The sequence below is a fragment of the Crotalus tigris genome, unplaced genomic scaffold (assembly GCF_016545835.1).
Source record: "Crotalus tigris isolate CLP2741 ecotype Arizona unplaced genomic scaffold, ASM1654583v1 scf7180000018167.688565, whole genome shotgun sequence".
Lineage (NCBI taxonomy): Eukaryota > Metazoa > Chordata > Lepidosauria > Squamata > Viperidae > Crotalus > Crotalus tigris.
Genome location: NW_024096860.1, coordinates 421,636 through 434,230, shown reverse-complemented (window position 1 = coordinate 434,230; position 12,595 = coordinate 421,636). Strand labels below are relative to the sequence as shown.

Sequence of the window (12,595 nt, the reverse complement as noted above, 5' to 3'; positions counted from 1 at the left end):
TGTATTTTATATTAATTTTTTTTAAAAAAAGAAGACTGTACAGTTTCATATGCAGAACACAAAGAAACAAGGAACGGTGCTGCTTTAATAGCTAAAAGAATACAGCAAGGAAAGCAGTTGGGTATAATGCAGTCAATGACCAAATAATATAAATTAGATTTCATGGACAGGTAGACTTACAATCTTTCATTTAGTGACTGTTCGAAGTTACAACGGCACTGAAAAACGTGACTTATGACTGTTGCCAGCTTGGCAACTGGTGTGTATTTATAACAGTTTCAGTGTCTTGGAATCACAGGATCATCTTTTGTGACCTCCTGAGAAGCAAATTCAATGGGGAAGCCAGATTCACTTTACAATTGTGTAACTAACTTAACAACTGCAGTGATCCACTTTACCATTGTGGCAAGAAAGGTCATAAAACGGAGCAAAACTCACTTAACAACTGTCCCGCTTAGCAACAGAAATCTTGGGGCCAGCTGTGGTCGTAAGTCAAGGACAATCTGTATAGACAGTCATCTGATTGCTGTTCCAACCACTGTTGCAGAAGACAAGGAAGCTGATAAGTTTTATGGTCAAATGCATTCAGAAATTGACAGAACATGCAAGCAAGACGTGCTGTTTATGATTGGAAACAGGGACGCAATAGTTAGAAATAGTAAAGCGGAAAGTGTAATTAGACTGTATGGTCTAGAAAACAGAAATGAAGCAGGAGAATCACTTATCGAATTCTGCCAATCCAATTATTTCTTTACTGCTAGCACAATTTTCAATAAACCAAAACATGGTCTATATACATGGGGAATCATCAGATGCCTGCAAATTATTTATACAAGAAGGTGGAAGAACTCTGCTGTAGTAGCATGGACAAGGCCAGGCACTGACAGTGGAACTGCTAATGAACTCCTCATATGCAAGTTCTAAGTCAGGGTGAAGAGAACAAAACCAGTCAGTTTCTATGATGTAGTCTTGAGCATCTATCCAGCAGCTTCAAGAAGAATATCAGGAGTTAGTTTGGAGTCCTCAGTCTCTTTGATAGCGTATCAGAAGGACTGTGGAATGAAATCAGAGAAGCTGTTAAGATGGAACTTGAAGAAAGACTGCCAAGACATTGAAACATAAAAAAGCAAATTGAATATTGGAAGAAATTGTGGAAACTGCAATGAACAGAAGCCAAAGTCAAGAAAGACAAAAATCTCAAGAAGGAACAAAGGAACAAAGAATTTGAGAGAGCAGATGAGAAGCAGCATCACAATGTAAAGACAACAACGATGGAAACATACATTGGAAAACAAGGAACGTCTTCCAAGAGATCTCTGAAGTCAGAAAGAGGTCCTAGTCTCAAATTGTAAGCTGCAGGATATCAATGGACAGACAGCAACAGATTCAAAGATGATCAAACAAGGAAGGAAGGAGTATACTTAAATTAGAGCTCTTGTTATATTAATGTTTAAGCTGTGACTGTTGCTAACTACTGCTATTTTTTGATACACTTCTTGAGCATTGAATCAGATGCAGTGTGTTTAAGCAGTGTATGATACTGGAATACAGAAGAGGCAACTATCACAAGATCTGCTCTTCTTAGATGTCATCTAGCATGCGGAATTAAGGGTGCCGTTGGCTAGAAGACAAATTGGCTATTTAGGGGATATCTGCACCAAGCCACTAAAAAAACTGCAGCCAATAACATTCTTACTGAAGTTTTCTGTAACTCAGTATTGGTATCATGTTTTCATTGCATCTTGTTAGTTTTTATTAATCCCCATTTAATATTCCACATATAAGCAAATGGATAGCCCATCATTATTCTGAAACAAATCACATTCTATGCCTGTTTCTTGGTCATATGGCCAGAATAACAAATTAAGATAAAATAAGATAAGATAACCTTTATTGTCATTTTTTTTACTGTGGGCACAACGGCACACATCAAAAATGAAAGTTAGTTGCCCGCTCTCAAAGTGAAACACATACATGACGCACACCTAAACATACTACGAACAACATATGTATAGACCCAAATCCCTATATATATGTAGCAAATAAATATTAAATACTGTCCATCTTGAATATATAACGGAAGGAGGAAGGCTGCATCATCTGGCAGCCATATAAAATTATTGGAAAATGTACATTTGGGTGGGTGATACACACAGGAGGTCAAGCAAGGTGGAATTAGAAGCCCCTGCTATTTAATCATGTTCTTGTCCCTGTCAACCATTGAGTTACTGTAAAGATTGAATAGCACAAGGGCTAAGATGCATCTTTGTTTAACTCCTTTATTACTTGACATAGCATGGGATAAATGGCAAAAGTGATTACATTTTATCCTTGGAGAAGTATTTCCATAAAGCTGCTGGATAAAAAGTACAAGATGCCCATCCTTGAAGGCAAACTAAAATTTTCTTCATAATTTGTCTCTAAGGATAAGGTCAACAGCTTTTGGCCTTATCAAATTAATAAAGGCAACATATAATCCTGCATCTGCTCCTTGCCCCCTGCTCCCCCCTCCAGGCTTGGAGTTGTATTTACGCACCACACAATGAATGAAGAAAGCATTGATAAGAGGTTGACTGTCTGCCCTGAACTTCACCTGTTGTTTTTCCACTTCAGTTTTATGTCTTGATGAATCCACTCTATCAGTTTTCAGTACAAATACCCCTGTATAAAGTTTATCCCTTCTACTCAGTAAACGTAGTAGACAGTCTGCAGCCCTCAGTCAGACTGTGGTCTATGCACAGGAAAGAACTGCTAGAATCAGAGACCATGAATTCTTGCTCTTTCTGAACAGTTCTGGTAACAAATGATCCTCTTCTGTTGCTTTTCCATCTTTTAATTGGCCAATCAGTTTTGTGACATCCAAGTAAGAATTATAGAATGAACCAGGTACAAATGGAGGAGTTAGAATCAAACATGGTATAACTGGTGCATTGTCCAGAATCTGCTGGGATATGACACACAGTCAGTCATGCCTTAAGCATCTCTCATGTGAATTATTCCAAAGCACTCTCCATGGGACTACTTTTGAAGGCCACTCAGAAACTGAAGCTGGTCTAGAATGTGATGACATGGCCAGTAAAGGGCTCAGTTAAGTGTTAATTCCACTTTATAATGCCTTGATAAGGCCACACTTGGAATACTGCATCCAGTTTTGGTTACCAAGATGTGAAAAAGATGCTGAGATTCTAGAAAGAGTGCAGAGAAGAGCAACAAAGATGATCAGGGGACTGGAGGCTAAAATATATAAGGAACGGTTGCTGGAATTGGGTATGTCTAGTTTAATGAAAAGAAGGACTAGGGGGGACATGATAGTGTTCCAATATCTCAGGGGTTGCCACAAAGAAGAGGGAGTCAAGCTATTCTCCAAAACACCTGAAGGCAGGACAAGAAGCAAAGAATGGAAACTAATCAAAGAGAGAAGCAACCTAGAACTAAGGAGAAACTTCCTGATAATTAGAACAATTAATCAGTGGAACAACCTGCCTCCAGAAGCGGTGAATGCTCGAACACTGGAAGTTTTTAAGAAGAGACTGGACAACCATTTGTCTGAAATGGTATAGGGTTTTCTGCTTGTCGTTGTCATCATCATCATCATCATCATCATCATCTCATTGCATGAGCTAAACTAGTTACTACTATGCTTCTGGGTATGTTTCAAATTCCTGCTTCAGTCTGTAAAGCCTTTCATGGCAGAGGGCCTGCTATTAGAGGTACTCCTTTTCTTCCGTAAGATCTCACAGAATCTGTGGGATCTAAAGGCAGAATCTCTCTGCCAGCTTCAGACAGACACTCAGGCACCCAATAGGCACTAACAGTAGCAAGACAGTCTTCAAAGCAAGGCTCCACAACCAAATCTGCTAAGATCACCTTCTGCCAGCCTACTGGTTACCCATAACTCCATTGACTGGACAGTCTGCCTGCTTCGCCAGCTTCTTCATTTAAAATGCACTGAGGTGAAGATTGCCCTCTTGCCACCATCCTTGATTGACTCATTCATTTTGCCACTGAACATTTCCAGCTCAAATTGAGATCCAGCCATAATTGGAGGAAATTTCACTGGCAACCAGCAGTTTGCTTTTTTTCTCCATTGCCTTTGCAAATTAACTTTCACAGCTCTGAAAAAGAGCCGAGGTGGTGCAGCAGTTAGAGTGCAGTACTGCAGGCCACTTTAGGGGCAATGTATATATATATATATATATGCGGGTATTTGTATGTAGGTCTTTGGTTGTTCGGGTTTTCTCCCACGTAAAATTGGAAGTGTCTTGGCGACGTTTCGACGAAGTCCCATTCGTCATCTTCAGGCTGGTGCTTTCAGCTTCGTGCTTTGAGCAGCAATGTGTGGTCTTAGATGTTTATTCCTTTTAACTGCCAGTGGGGGTATGAACTGATTGGGTGGGAGCTTGGCTGTGTTCTGATTGGGTGGAGGTGTGTTCTGAATGGTTAGGGGCTTGGCTGTGCTCTGATTGGCTGGGGGAGTGTTCTGTTTGGTTGTGCTCAGGTTAGTCTGAGTTGCAGAGGGGTTTAAGATTTTGGGCTGCCTTGCTATTTTCTGGCTTCGCGTTCATGGTCGTGTCTCCTCTTCATGGAGGGTGTCAGTTTGCTTCATGTATGGATTGGAGGGGTTTAAAGTGGCTAATGATGCAGCTGTGGTCTGGCTTCTGGTTTGTGGTCGTGCCTCGTCATCGGTGTGGCTTTGGGTTTGTTTTTTGCGTGGATGTGTGGTGGTGACATCCTGTGTGGTTTTTGTGAGTGTGGGTCTGGTATCATTTTTTGTGTTAGGGAGTCGTTTGTCAATAAGGGCGGGTTTCCAAATGGCTGGTAGGCGGGAGGTATCATCTCGCTTGTTCATGCTGTGTGGGTGTTTTTCTATCTCGATGGCTTCTCTGATTATTCTGTTATTAAAATGTTCACTTTTGGCAATGGTTCTGGTATTTTTAAAGTCAATTTCATGTCCTGTGGCTTTAAGGTGTTGGACCAGGGAAGATGTTGGTTCCTCTTTTTTGACTGAGTTCTTATGTTCTTCAATGCGTGCACTTATTCTTCTGTTGGTTTGTCCAATGTATGTGGTGGGACAAGTGGTGCATGGGATTTCGTATACTCCTTGATTTTCTAATTCAATTTTATCTTTGTGTGTTCTGATTGGTTAGGGGCTTGGCTGTGCTCTGATTGGCTGGGGGGTTGGCTGTGCTCTGATTGGCTGGGGGGTTGGCTGTGCTCTGATTGGCTGGGGGAGTGTTCTGTTTGGTTGTGCTCAGGTTAGTCTGAGTTGCAGAGGGATTCAAGATTTTGGGCTGCCCTGCCATTCCTTGGCTTCGCGTTCGTGGTCGTGCTTCCTCTTCATGGAGGGTGTCAGTTTGCTTCATGTATGGATTGGGGGGGTTTAAAGTGGCTAATGATGCAGCTGTGGTCTGGCTTCTGGTTTGTGGTCGTGCCTCATAGTCAGTGTGGCTTTGGGTTTGTTTTTTGCGTGGATGTTTGGTGGTGACATCCTGTGTGGTTTTTGTGAGTGTGGGTCTGGTATCATTTTTTGTGTTAGGGAGTCGTTTGTCAATAAGGGCGGGTTTCCAAATGGCTGGTAGGCGGGAGGTATCATCTCGCTTGTTCATGCTGTGTGGGCGTTTTTCTATCTCGATGGCTTCTCTGATTATTCTGTTATTAAAATGTTCACTTTTGGCAATGGTTCTGGTATTTTTAAAGTCAATTTCATGTCCTGTGGCTTTAAGGTGTTGGACCAGGGAAGATGTTGGTTCCTCTTTTTTGACTGAGTTCTTATGTTCTTCAATGCGTGCACTTATTCTTCTGTTGGTTTGTCCGATGTATGTGGTGGGACAAGTGGTGCATGGGATTTCGTATACTCCTTGATTTTCTAATTCAATTTTATCTTTGGGGTTTCTAAGGATGGTGGATATTTTTCTGTTTGTGCAGAATGCTGTTTTGATGTTGTGTTTATGGAGGATCTTACTGATTCTGTCTGTGATGCCTTTTATGTATGGGAGGATGGCTTTGCCGTTTTCTTGTTCTTTGTCTTGGATTTTAGTGGGGGTTTCTTTTTGGATTAGGTTTGTAATCTTATTTCTATGGAATCCATTGGATGTTAGTACATTGGTGAGAGTGTGTAGTTCGGGCTTTAGGTGTTGTTCGTCAGCTAAGCGTTTTGTTCTGGAGATGAGTGTCTTGGCTACAGAGTTGATCTGTGCTGGGTGGTGGTGTGAGAGAGCGTGCAGATAGCGGTTTGTGTGTGTTTTCTTCTGGTAGATGGTGTGTCCTAGGGAGCCATTGGATTTCTTGTAGACTAAGACATCCAGGAAGGGAAGTTGGTTGTTAGCTTCTGTTTCCATGGTGAACTGTATTTTGGGGTGTAGGCTGTTGAGGTGTGTGAGGAAGTTGTCCAGTTTTTCTTTCCCATGTGGCCAGATTATGAAGGTGTCATCTACGTATCTGAGCCAGAGTTTGGGTTTGTGATCCAGATTTTTCTAGAGCTTGGGTTTCAAAGTGTTCCATGTAGAGGTTGCAATGACAGGTGAGAGGGGTGATCCCATGGGTGCTCCTTCTGTTTGTTTGTATTTTTGTCCATTATAGATGAAGTATGTGTTGGATAGGCAGTGGTTGGTCAGATCTAAGATGTGTTTGGGGGGGTTATATTTGTTTTGGATAGCTGTCAAGGCTTCTTTGATAGGCACTTGGGTGAAGAGGGATATGACATCGAAGCTCACTAGTAGGTCGCTGGGCTGTAAGTTTTGTTTCTTTATGATCTCTATAAACTGGAATGAGTTTTTTACGTGTGAGGTAATGGATTCTGCATAGGGCTGTAGTTGTTTGGCGAGAAATTTGGCTAGGTTTTGTAGAGGTGAGCCTATGGAGCTGACTATAGGTCTGAGTGGGGTTCCTTCCTTGTGTATCTTGGGGAGACCATAGAGTTTGGGGCATCTGGATGATTTCTCTCTGGGAATGATTCTTTGCTGGATCTCTTCGCTAATGGGGGAGGCTTTTATTTTGGATCTGGTGGTTTTTTCCAGGTAGGTGGTGGGATCTGTATTTAGGGGTTTGTATGTGGAGTCTTGGAGTAGGTTGGTTAATTTGGTTTGGTAGTCAGATGTGTTCATAACCACCGTGGCGTTGCCCTTGTCTGCTGGTAGGATTATTATGCTGGTGTCTTCTTTAAGGTTACGTAGTGCTGTCTGTTCCTCTTTGGGTAAGTTGCTTTTGGGTGGCTTGCTGGTGCAGAGGATGTTGGTGATTTCGAGTCTGATTCTGTTGGCGTCGTCGGGGTTGATTTTAGTCAGGCTGGTTTCAACTCCACATATAATGGTTTCAGTGGGGATGTGTTTGGGAGTGACTGCAAAGTTGAATCCTTTGGAAAGGACATTGGTTTCGGCTTTGGTGAGGATCCTATCTGAGATGTTATAGAGATCATAAAGAAACAAAACTTACAGCCCAGCGACCTACTAGTGAGCTTCGATGTCATATCCCTCTTCACACAAGTGCCTATCAAAGAAGCCTTGACAGCTATCCAAAACAAATATAACCCCCCCCAAACACATCTTAGATCTGACCAACCACTGCCTATCCAACACATACTTCATCTATAATGGACAAAAATACAAACAAACAGAAGGAGCACCCATGGGATCACCCCTCTCACCTGTCATTGCCAACCTCTACATGGAACACTTTGAAACCCAAGCTCTAGAAAAATCTGATCACAAACCCAAACTCTGGCTCAGATACGTAGACGACACCTTCATAATCTGGCCACATGGGAAAGAAAAACTGGACAACTTCCTCACACACCTCAACAGCCTACACCCCAAAATACAGTTCACCATGGAAACAGAAGCTAACAACCAACTTCCCTTCCTGGATGTCTTAGTCTACAAGAAATCCAATGGCTCCCTAGGACACACCATCTACCAGAAGAAAACACACACAAACCGCTATCTGCACGCTCTCTCACACCACCACCCAGCACAGATCAACTCTGTAGCCAAGACACTCATCTCCAGAACAAAACGCTTAGCTGACGAACAACACCTAAAACCCGAACTACACACTCTCACCAATGTACTAACATCCAATGGATTCCATAGAAATAAGATTACAAACCTAATCCAAAAAGAAACCCCCACTAAAATCCAAGACAAAGAACAAGAAAACGGCAAAGCCATCCTCCCATACATAAAAGGCATCACAGACAGAATCAGTAAGATCCTCCATAAACACAACATCAAAACAGCATTCTGCACAAACAGAAAAATATCCACCATCCTTAGAAACCCCAAAGATAAAATTGAATTAGAAAATCAAGGAGTATACGAAATCCCATGCACCACTTGTCCCACCACATACATCGGACAAACCAACAGAAGAATAAGTGCACGCATTGAAGAACATAAGAACTCAATCAAAAAAGAGGAACCAACATCTTCCCTGGTCCAACACCTTAAAGCTACAGGACATGAAATTGACTTTAAAAATACCAGAACCATTGCCAAAAGTGAACATTTTAATAACAGAATAATCAGAGAAGCCATCGAGATAGAAAAACGCCCACACAGCATGAACAAGCGAGATGATACCTCCCGCCTACCAGCCATTTGGAAACCCGCCCTCATTGACAAACGACTCCCTAACACAAAAAATGATACCAGACCCACACTCACAAAAACCACACAGGATGTCACCACCAAACATCCACGCAAAAAACAAACCCAAAGCCACACTGACTATGAGGCACGACCACAAACCAGAAGCCAGACCACAGCTGCATCATTAGCCACTTTAAACCCCCCAATCCATACATGAAGCAAACTGACACCCTCCATGAAGAGGAAGCACGACCACGAACGCGAAGCCAAGGAATGGCAGGGCAGCCCAAAATCTTGAATCCCTCTGCAACTCAGACTAACCTGAGCACAACCAAACAGAACACTCCCCCAGCCAATCAGAGCACAGCCAACCCCCCAGCCAATCAGAGCACAGCCAACCCCCCAGCCAATCAGAGCACAGCCACGCCCCTAACCAATCAGAACACACCTCCACCCAATCAGAACACAGCCAAGCTCCCACCCAATCAGTTCATACCCCCACTGGCAGTTAAAAGGAAGAAACAGCTATGACCACACATTGCTGCTCGAGGCACGAAGCTGAAAGCATCAGCCTGAAGATGACGAATGGGACTTCGTCGAAACGTCGCCAAGACACTTCCAATTTTACGTGGGAGAAAACCCGAACAACCAAAGACCTACATACAAATACCCGCGAAAACCTCAGAAAACATATATATATATTGGGATGAGAGTCTATATTCCAAAACCTGGTGGCTGAGTCAAAGATGAAAAATATAACTTTGATTTAATTTCATTTACATTTTAAATTTAATCATCATTAAATGTAATTCATTTATTACTCTCCCATTATTATTTAATATTGTCATTTTCTGTCAAAATTAGAACTTCTTTTGCTAGCGCTTTTAGAACTGTGTGTGGTTTTGAAAGGTTCTAATGCCTGGCACAAAAGATCAGGTAGACACATGAAAGTCCAAGTAAACTGGTTTATTGCTATTCATGCCCATCCATAGGAATCTTCTCCACTAACAATTAGCACCTGCTTGGAGTTAGATAAGGGTCTACCAAATTTCAGAGAGTTCACTTATGGCTACATAGGGATTCAAGGCTGATCCCTCTTTAAACTCCCCCTCTAGGTTCTGCCACTCCTACACTATTCCTCTATAGTTAGGTAGATATTTAAAAAGATTTCAGCTGAAGAACCCTGGTTTAACTGAGCAGCAATGGCCTTTTAAGAGTTTCCTACTAAGGACCAGGATAAATTCTGTATTCTAAATAGTATAACAGGTCTAATATAATTATAATAATAGATATCTCTCACAATAAAAACTCTGCTTTATTATGTTTTAATGCCTCAGTGATCTCAGTTAGCGTTATCATTGTTAAATTAGTGGAAAGGAAACAATGTTTTTAATTGATATTCTTATTGACTAACTAGATCACTTAGTTAAAAATGGTTTTTTTTTTTACCAAACTGTTTGAAACAATAATTTGTCTCTATCAAGGATCTGATAAGTGGTAACTGATTTTTATCTAGAAATTTATACATAGATCATTGTTGTCTTTCAATTTTTTTTCTACTCCTATCCTTTTTGAATGTAGATATTTGGCAACAATTTGTTAAACAAATTGTTTAAAGTATTTCTTATAAACTAAGACTACACAGCTAAACTCTTCATTTGCATTTCTAAAATACTGCTTATAGTTCAATCAAATCTTATATTCTCTGGGTTTGGGGAAACCCATCCCAAACAACCTTATTTTTTTTCCAGCTGAGCTAAAAAGAAGGGTTTTCAACAATATAAAGCAGTCTTTTTATTTCTGTATTAATTACTATTAATCGCTACTCATTGACATTGCTGCCATGAATGATGGGAGTAGTGGTCGAAATTATTTGAAAATTGTGGGAAGTTGAGTTAGGACACAAATCCACATATTTTTCCTCAGATCTCTGAATGACATACAAAAATACAAGCAGGGAGAAAGTCAGAATGAAGGAATGAAACTGAAAGCAAATTAAATTTAATTGAAATCAAAAGAATTGTATAGGGCTTATTCAATTATTCCATGTGTGTTTAATTATTTCACTCTTCCTTTTTTTAGCACACTATTTTTTTTTAAAACAAACAAGCCATGAAATCCCCCACATTAGGGGGAATCAGGGTGACTGAATGGAGCTGAGCATTTACTGGCTGGATGCCCTTCCTGAAGCCTATGTGAAGCTTAAAGCAAATATTTTCTCTTTGTGCTCAGAGAGAGCAATATCTGCCACTACCTGGGATCGGATTCACAGCTTCCTGATTATGAAGTGGGAGCTTCACCTCTAGGCCACAACCTTAATACCAAATTTTGATGGAGTTCTGGAGCCATAAGTACTGCTTTCAAGGATTATGTGTGGTCCAGTTAGACAACTTATTATGTTAATGAAACTGAATGTATAATGAAATGTATATGTAAATATGTGGGAAGCAGGGGCAGCTGCTAGGGGTGTGGGAAAGATAGTGACTCTGATTTCGTATGTTTTTACATTATATTGCATATATGATGAACATATAAAACAGTGGGGCTTCAGTTTTGTGGGCATGGTACTTTCTGGGGATGGCACAACTGCCTGGAGTCATAGCAGCAGCATCTATCTCATCTTGGGAATGTGTTTCCATCTCTTGCTGCTTTCACATTTTCTGAAGGGTCCTTTCTTGGACAGAAGTATTCCCTCCATATATAAGTTGCGAATTATTTACATCAGAGGGTTGCTTCCTATTGATTGTCTGCCAAACATATGTCTCACATCATGGTAGCAACATTTTAACCACAACACTTCCCCCCCCCTTTGGACTTAGAATCTTGAGACTTCTGTAGTTGTTCATGAATACCAAGTGAAACCTCTGTCTCATGCCTTTATATCAAGGAGAGAGAGAGAGAGAGAGAGAGAGAGAGAGACAGAGAGACAGAGAGAGACAGAGAGAGAGAGAGAGAGAGAGAGAGAAAGATATTTTCAGAAAGGGAATTGTTGAGTCCTTGGCGGGAAGCAGACACAAGAAGCAGTTGAAGTTCTCAGTTTCCTTTATTCAGCGTTCAGCTTACAAGTAGATGGCTTCATCAGCTCCCAAAACCTCCCAGCTTCTTATATAGACGCTTCCCGGGTAAATGTGATACTTTTCCCGCGCCAGCACCCGTGCATGCGCACGGCGCTGGCGACAGCCTGTCTGGTCCCGGGCAGCTTTGCACCTGCCCGGGACTGCCTGCAAACGCCCGAGCCGTTTGCAAGGCTCGGGACATAACACCCCTTTCCCCCGGGCTAAAACTACTACCAACATATAATCATTTATTTTATGCAGTGTTCTGCTTCTCAGTGCTCCTATCGTTACCTGGCTTTTGTTTAGCCATCAATGTTATGTAATCCTCTAAGTATTTAGGAGACTTCTTTGCTCTCTGTGACCTTCTCAGCTCTGGGTTACTAGCATGAGTTCCCTGACTGGAGGGAGATGTGAGCCTGTTCTCCTTATTTTGCCTTGGTGCCTTCCAAGGACTGTGCCCCGATGCCTGGCCTGCTTGCTTGCCCACCGGGCTCGTCAGGCCAGGGCTTCTGTCACTTTGTGACCTGGTTGACCTGCCTAGCTGTAGACCCTCGGGCCCCTTGAAGTGATAGCCACTGCTGGGCGTCTCTGTTGAACCTCCTAGGTCCGTCCAAGACCTGTCAGGAGGCTGTCCATTCCCTGAACCCCGTTCTGTGTCCGGGCTTGTGTGGGTTTCTGTACTTTCCCAAAACTCAGTTACTCCCTGATTTGGGCTAGAGGTGTTGTAGTCGGGACTTGGTTCCTCGACCACCTCCCTGTATGTTTGACCCCCTGTAGAATTTGGGGTAAGGTCAGGCCAACCTTGGGGATTGTGTGCCAGCTCTCTTGCGGGGAATGATTTGTTGGGATGCCCCCGGGTATCCTCCGTGACTGGAGTGCTGTGTGATGTGTGTGGAAAGTGAGTATGCCCCCGGGGTGACTCCCTGGCTGGAGTAGGCGTGGATGCCTGGTAGT

The 12,595-nt window shown here is 42.1% G+C and overlaps 1 protein-coding gene across 1 annotated transcript; it reads left to right on the top strand.

Annotated features, from left to right (window-relative positions):
- Positions 1–7,623: 7,623 nt before the first annotated feature.
- On the top strand, positions 7,624–8,253 carry LOC120310339 (the record flags this gene model as incomplete). Its single annotated transcript, XM_039348652.1, has 1 exon — positions 7,624–8,253. A coding segment is annotated over exon 1 (630 nt), but the record flags the coding sequence as incomplete, so codon positions are not given.
- Positions 8,254–12,595: the final 4,342 nt, after the last annotated feature.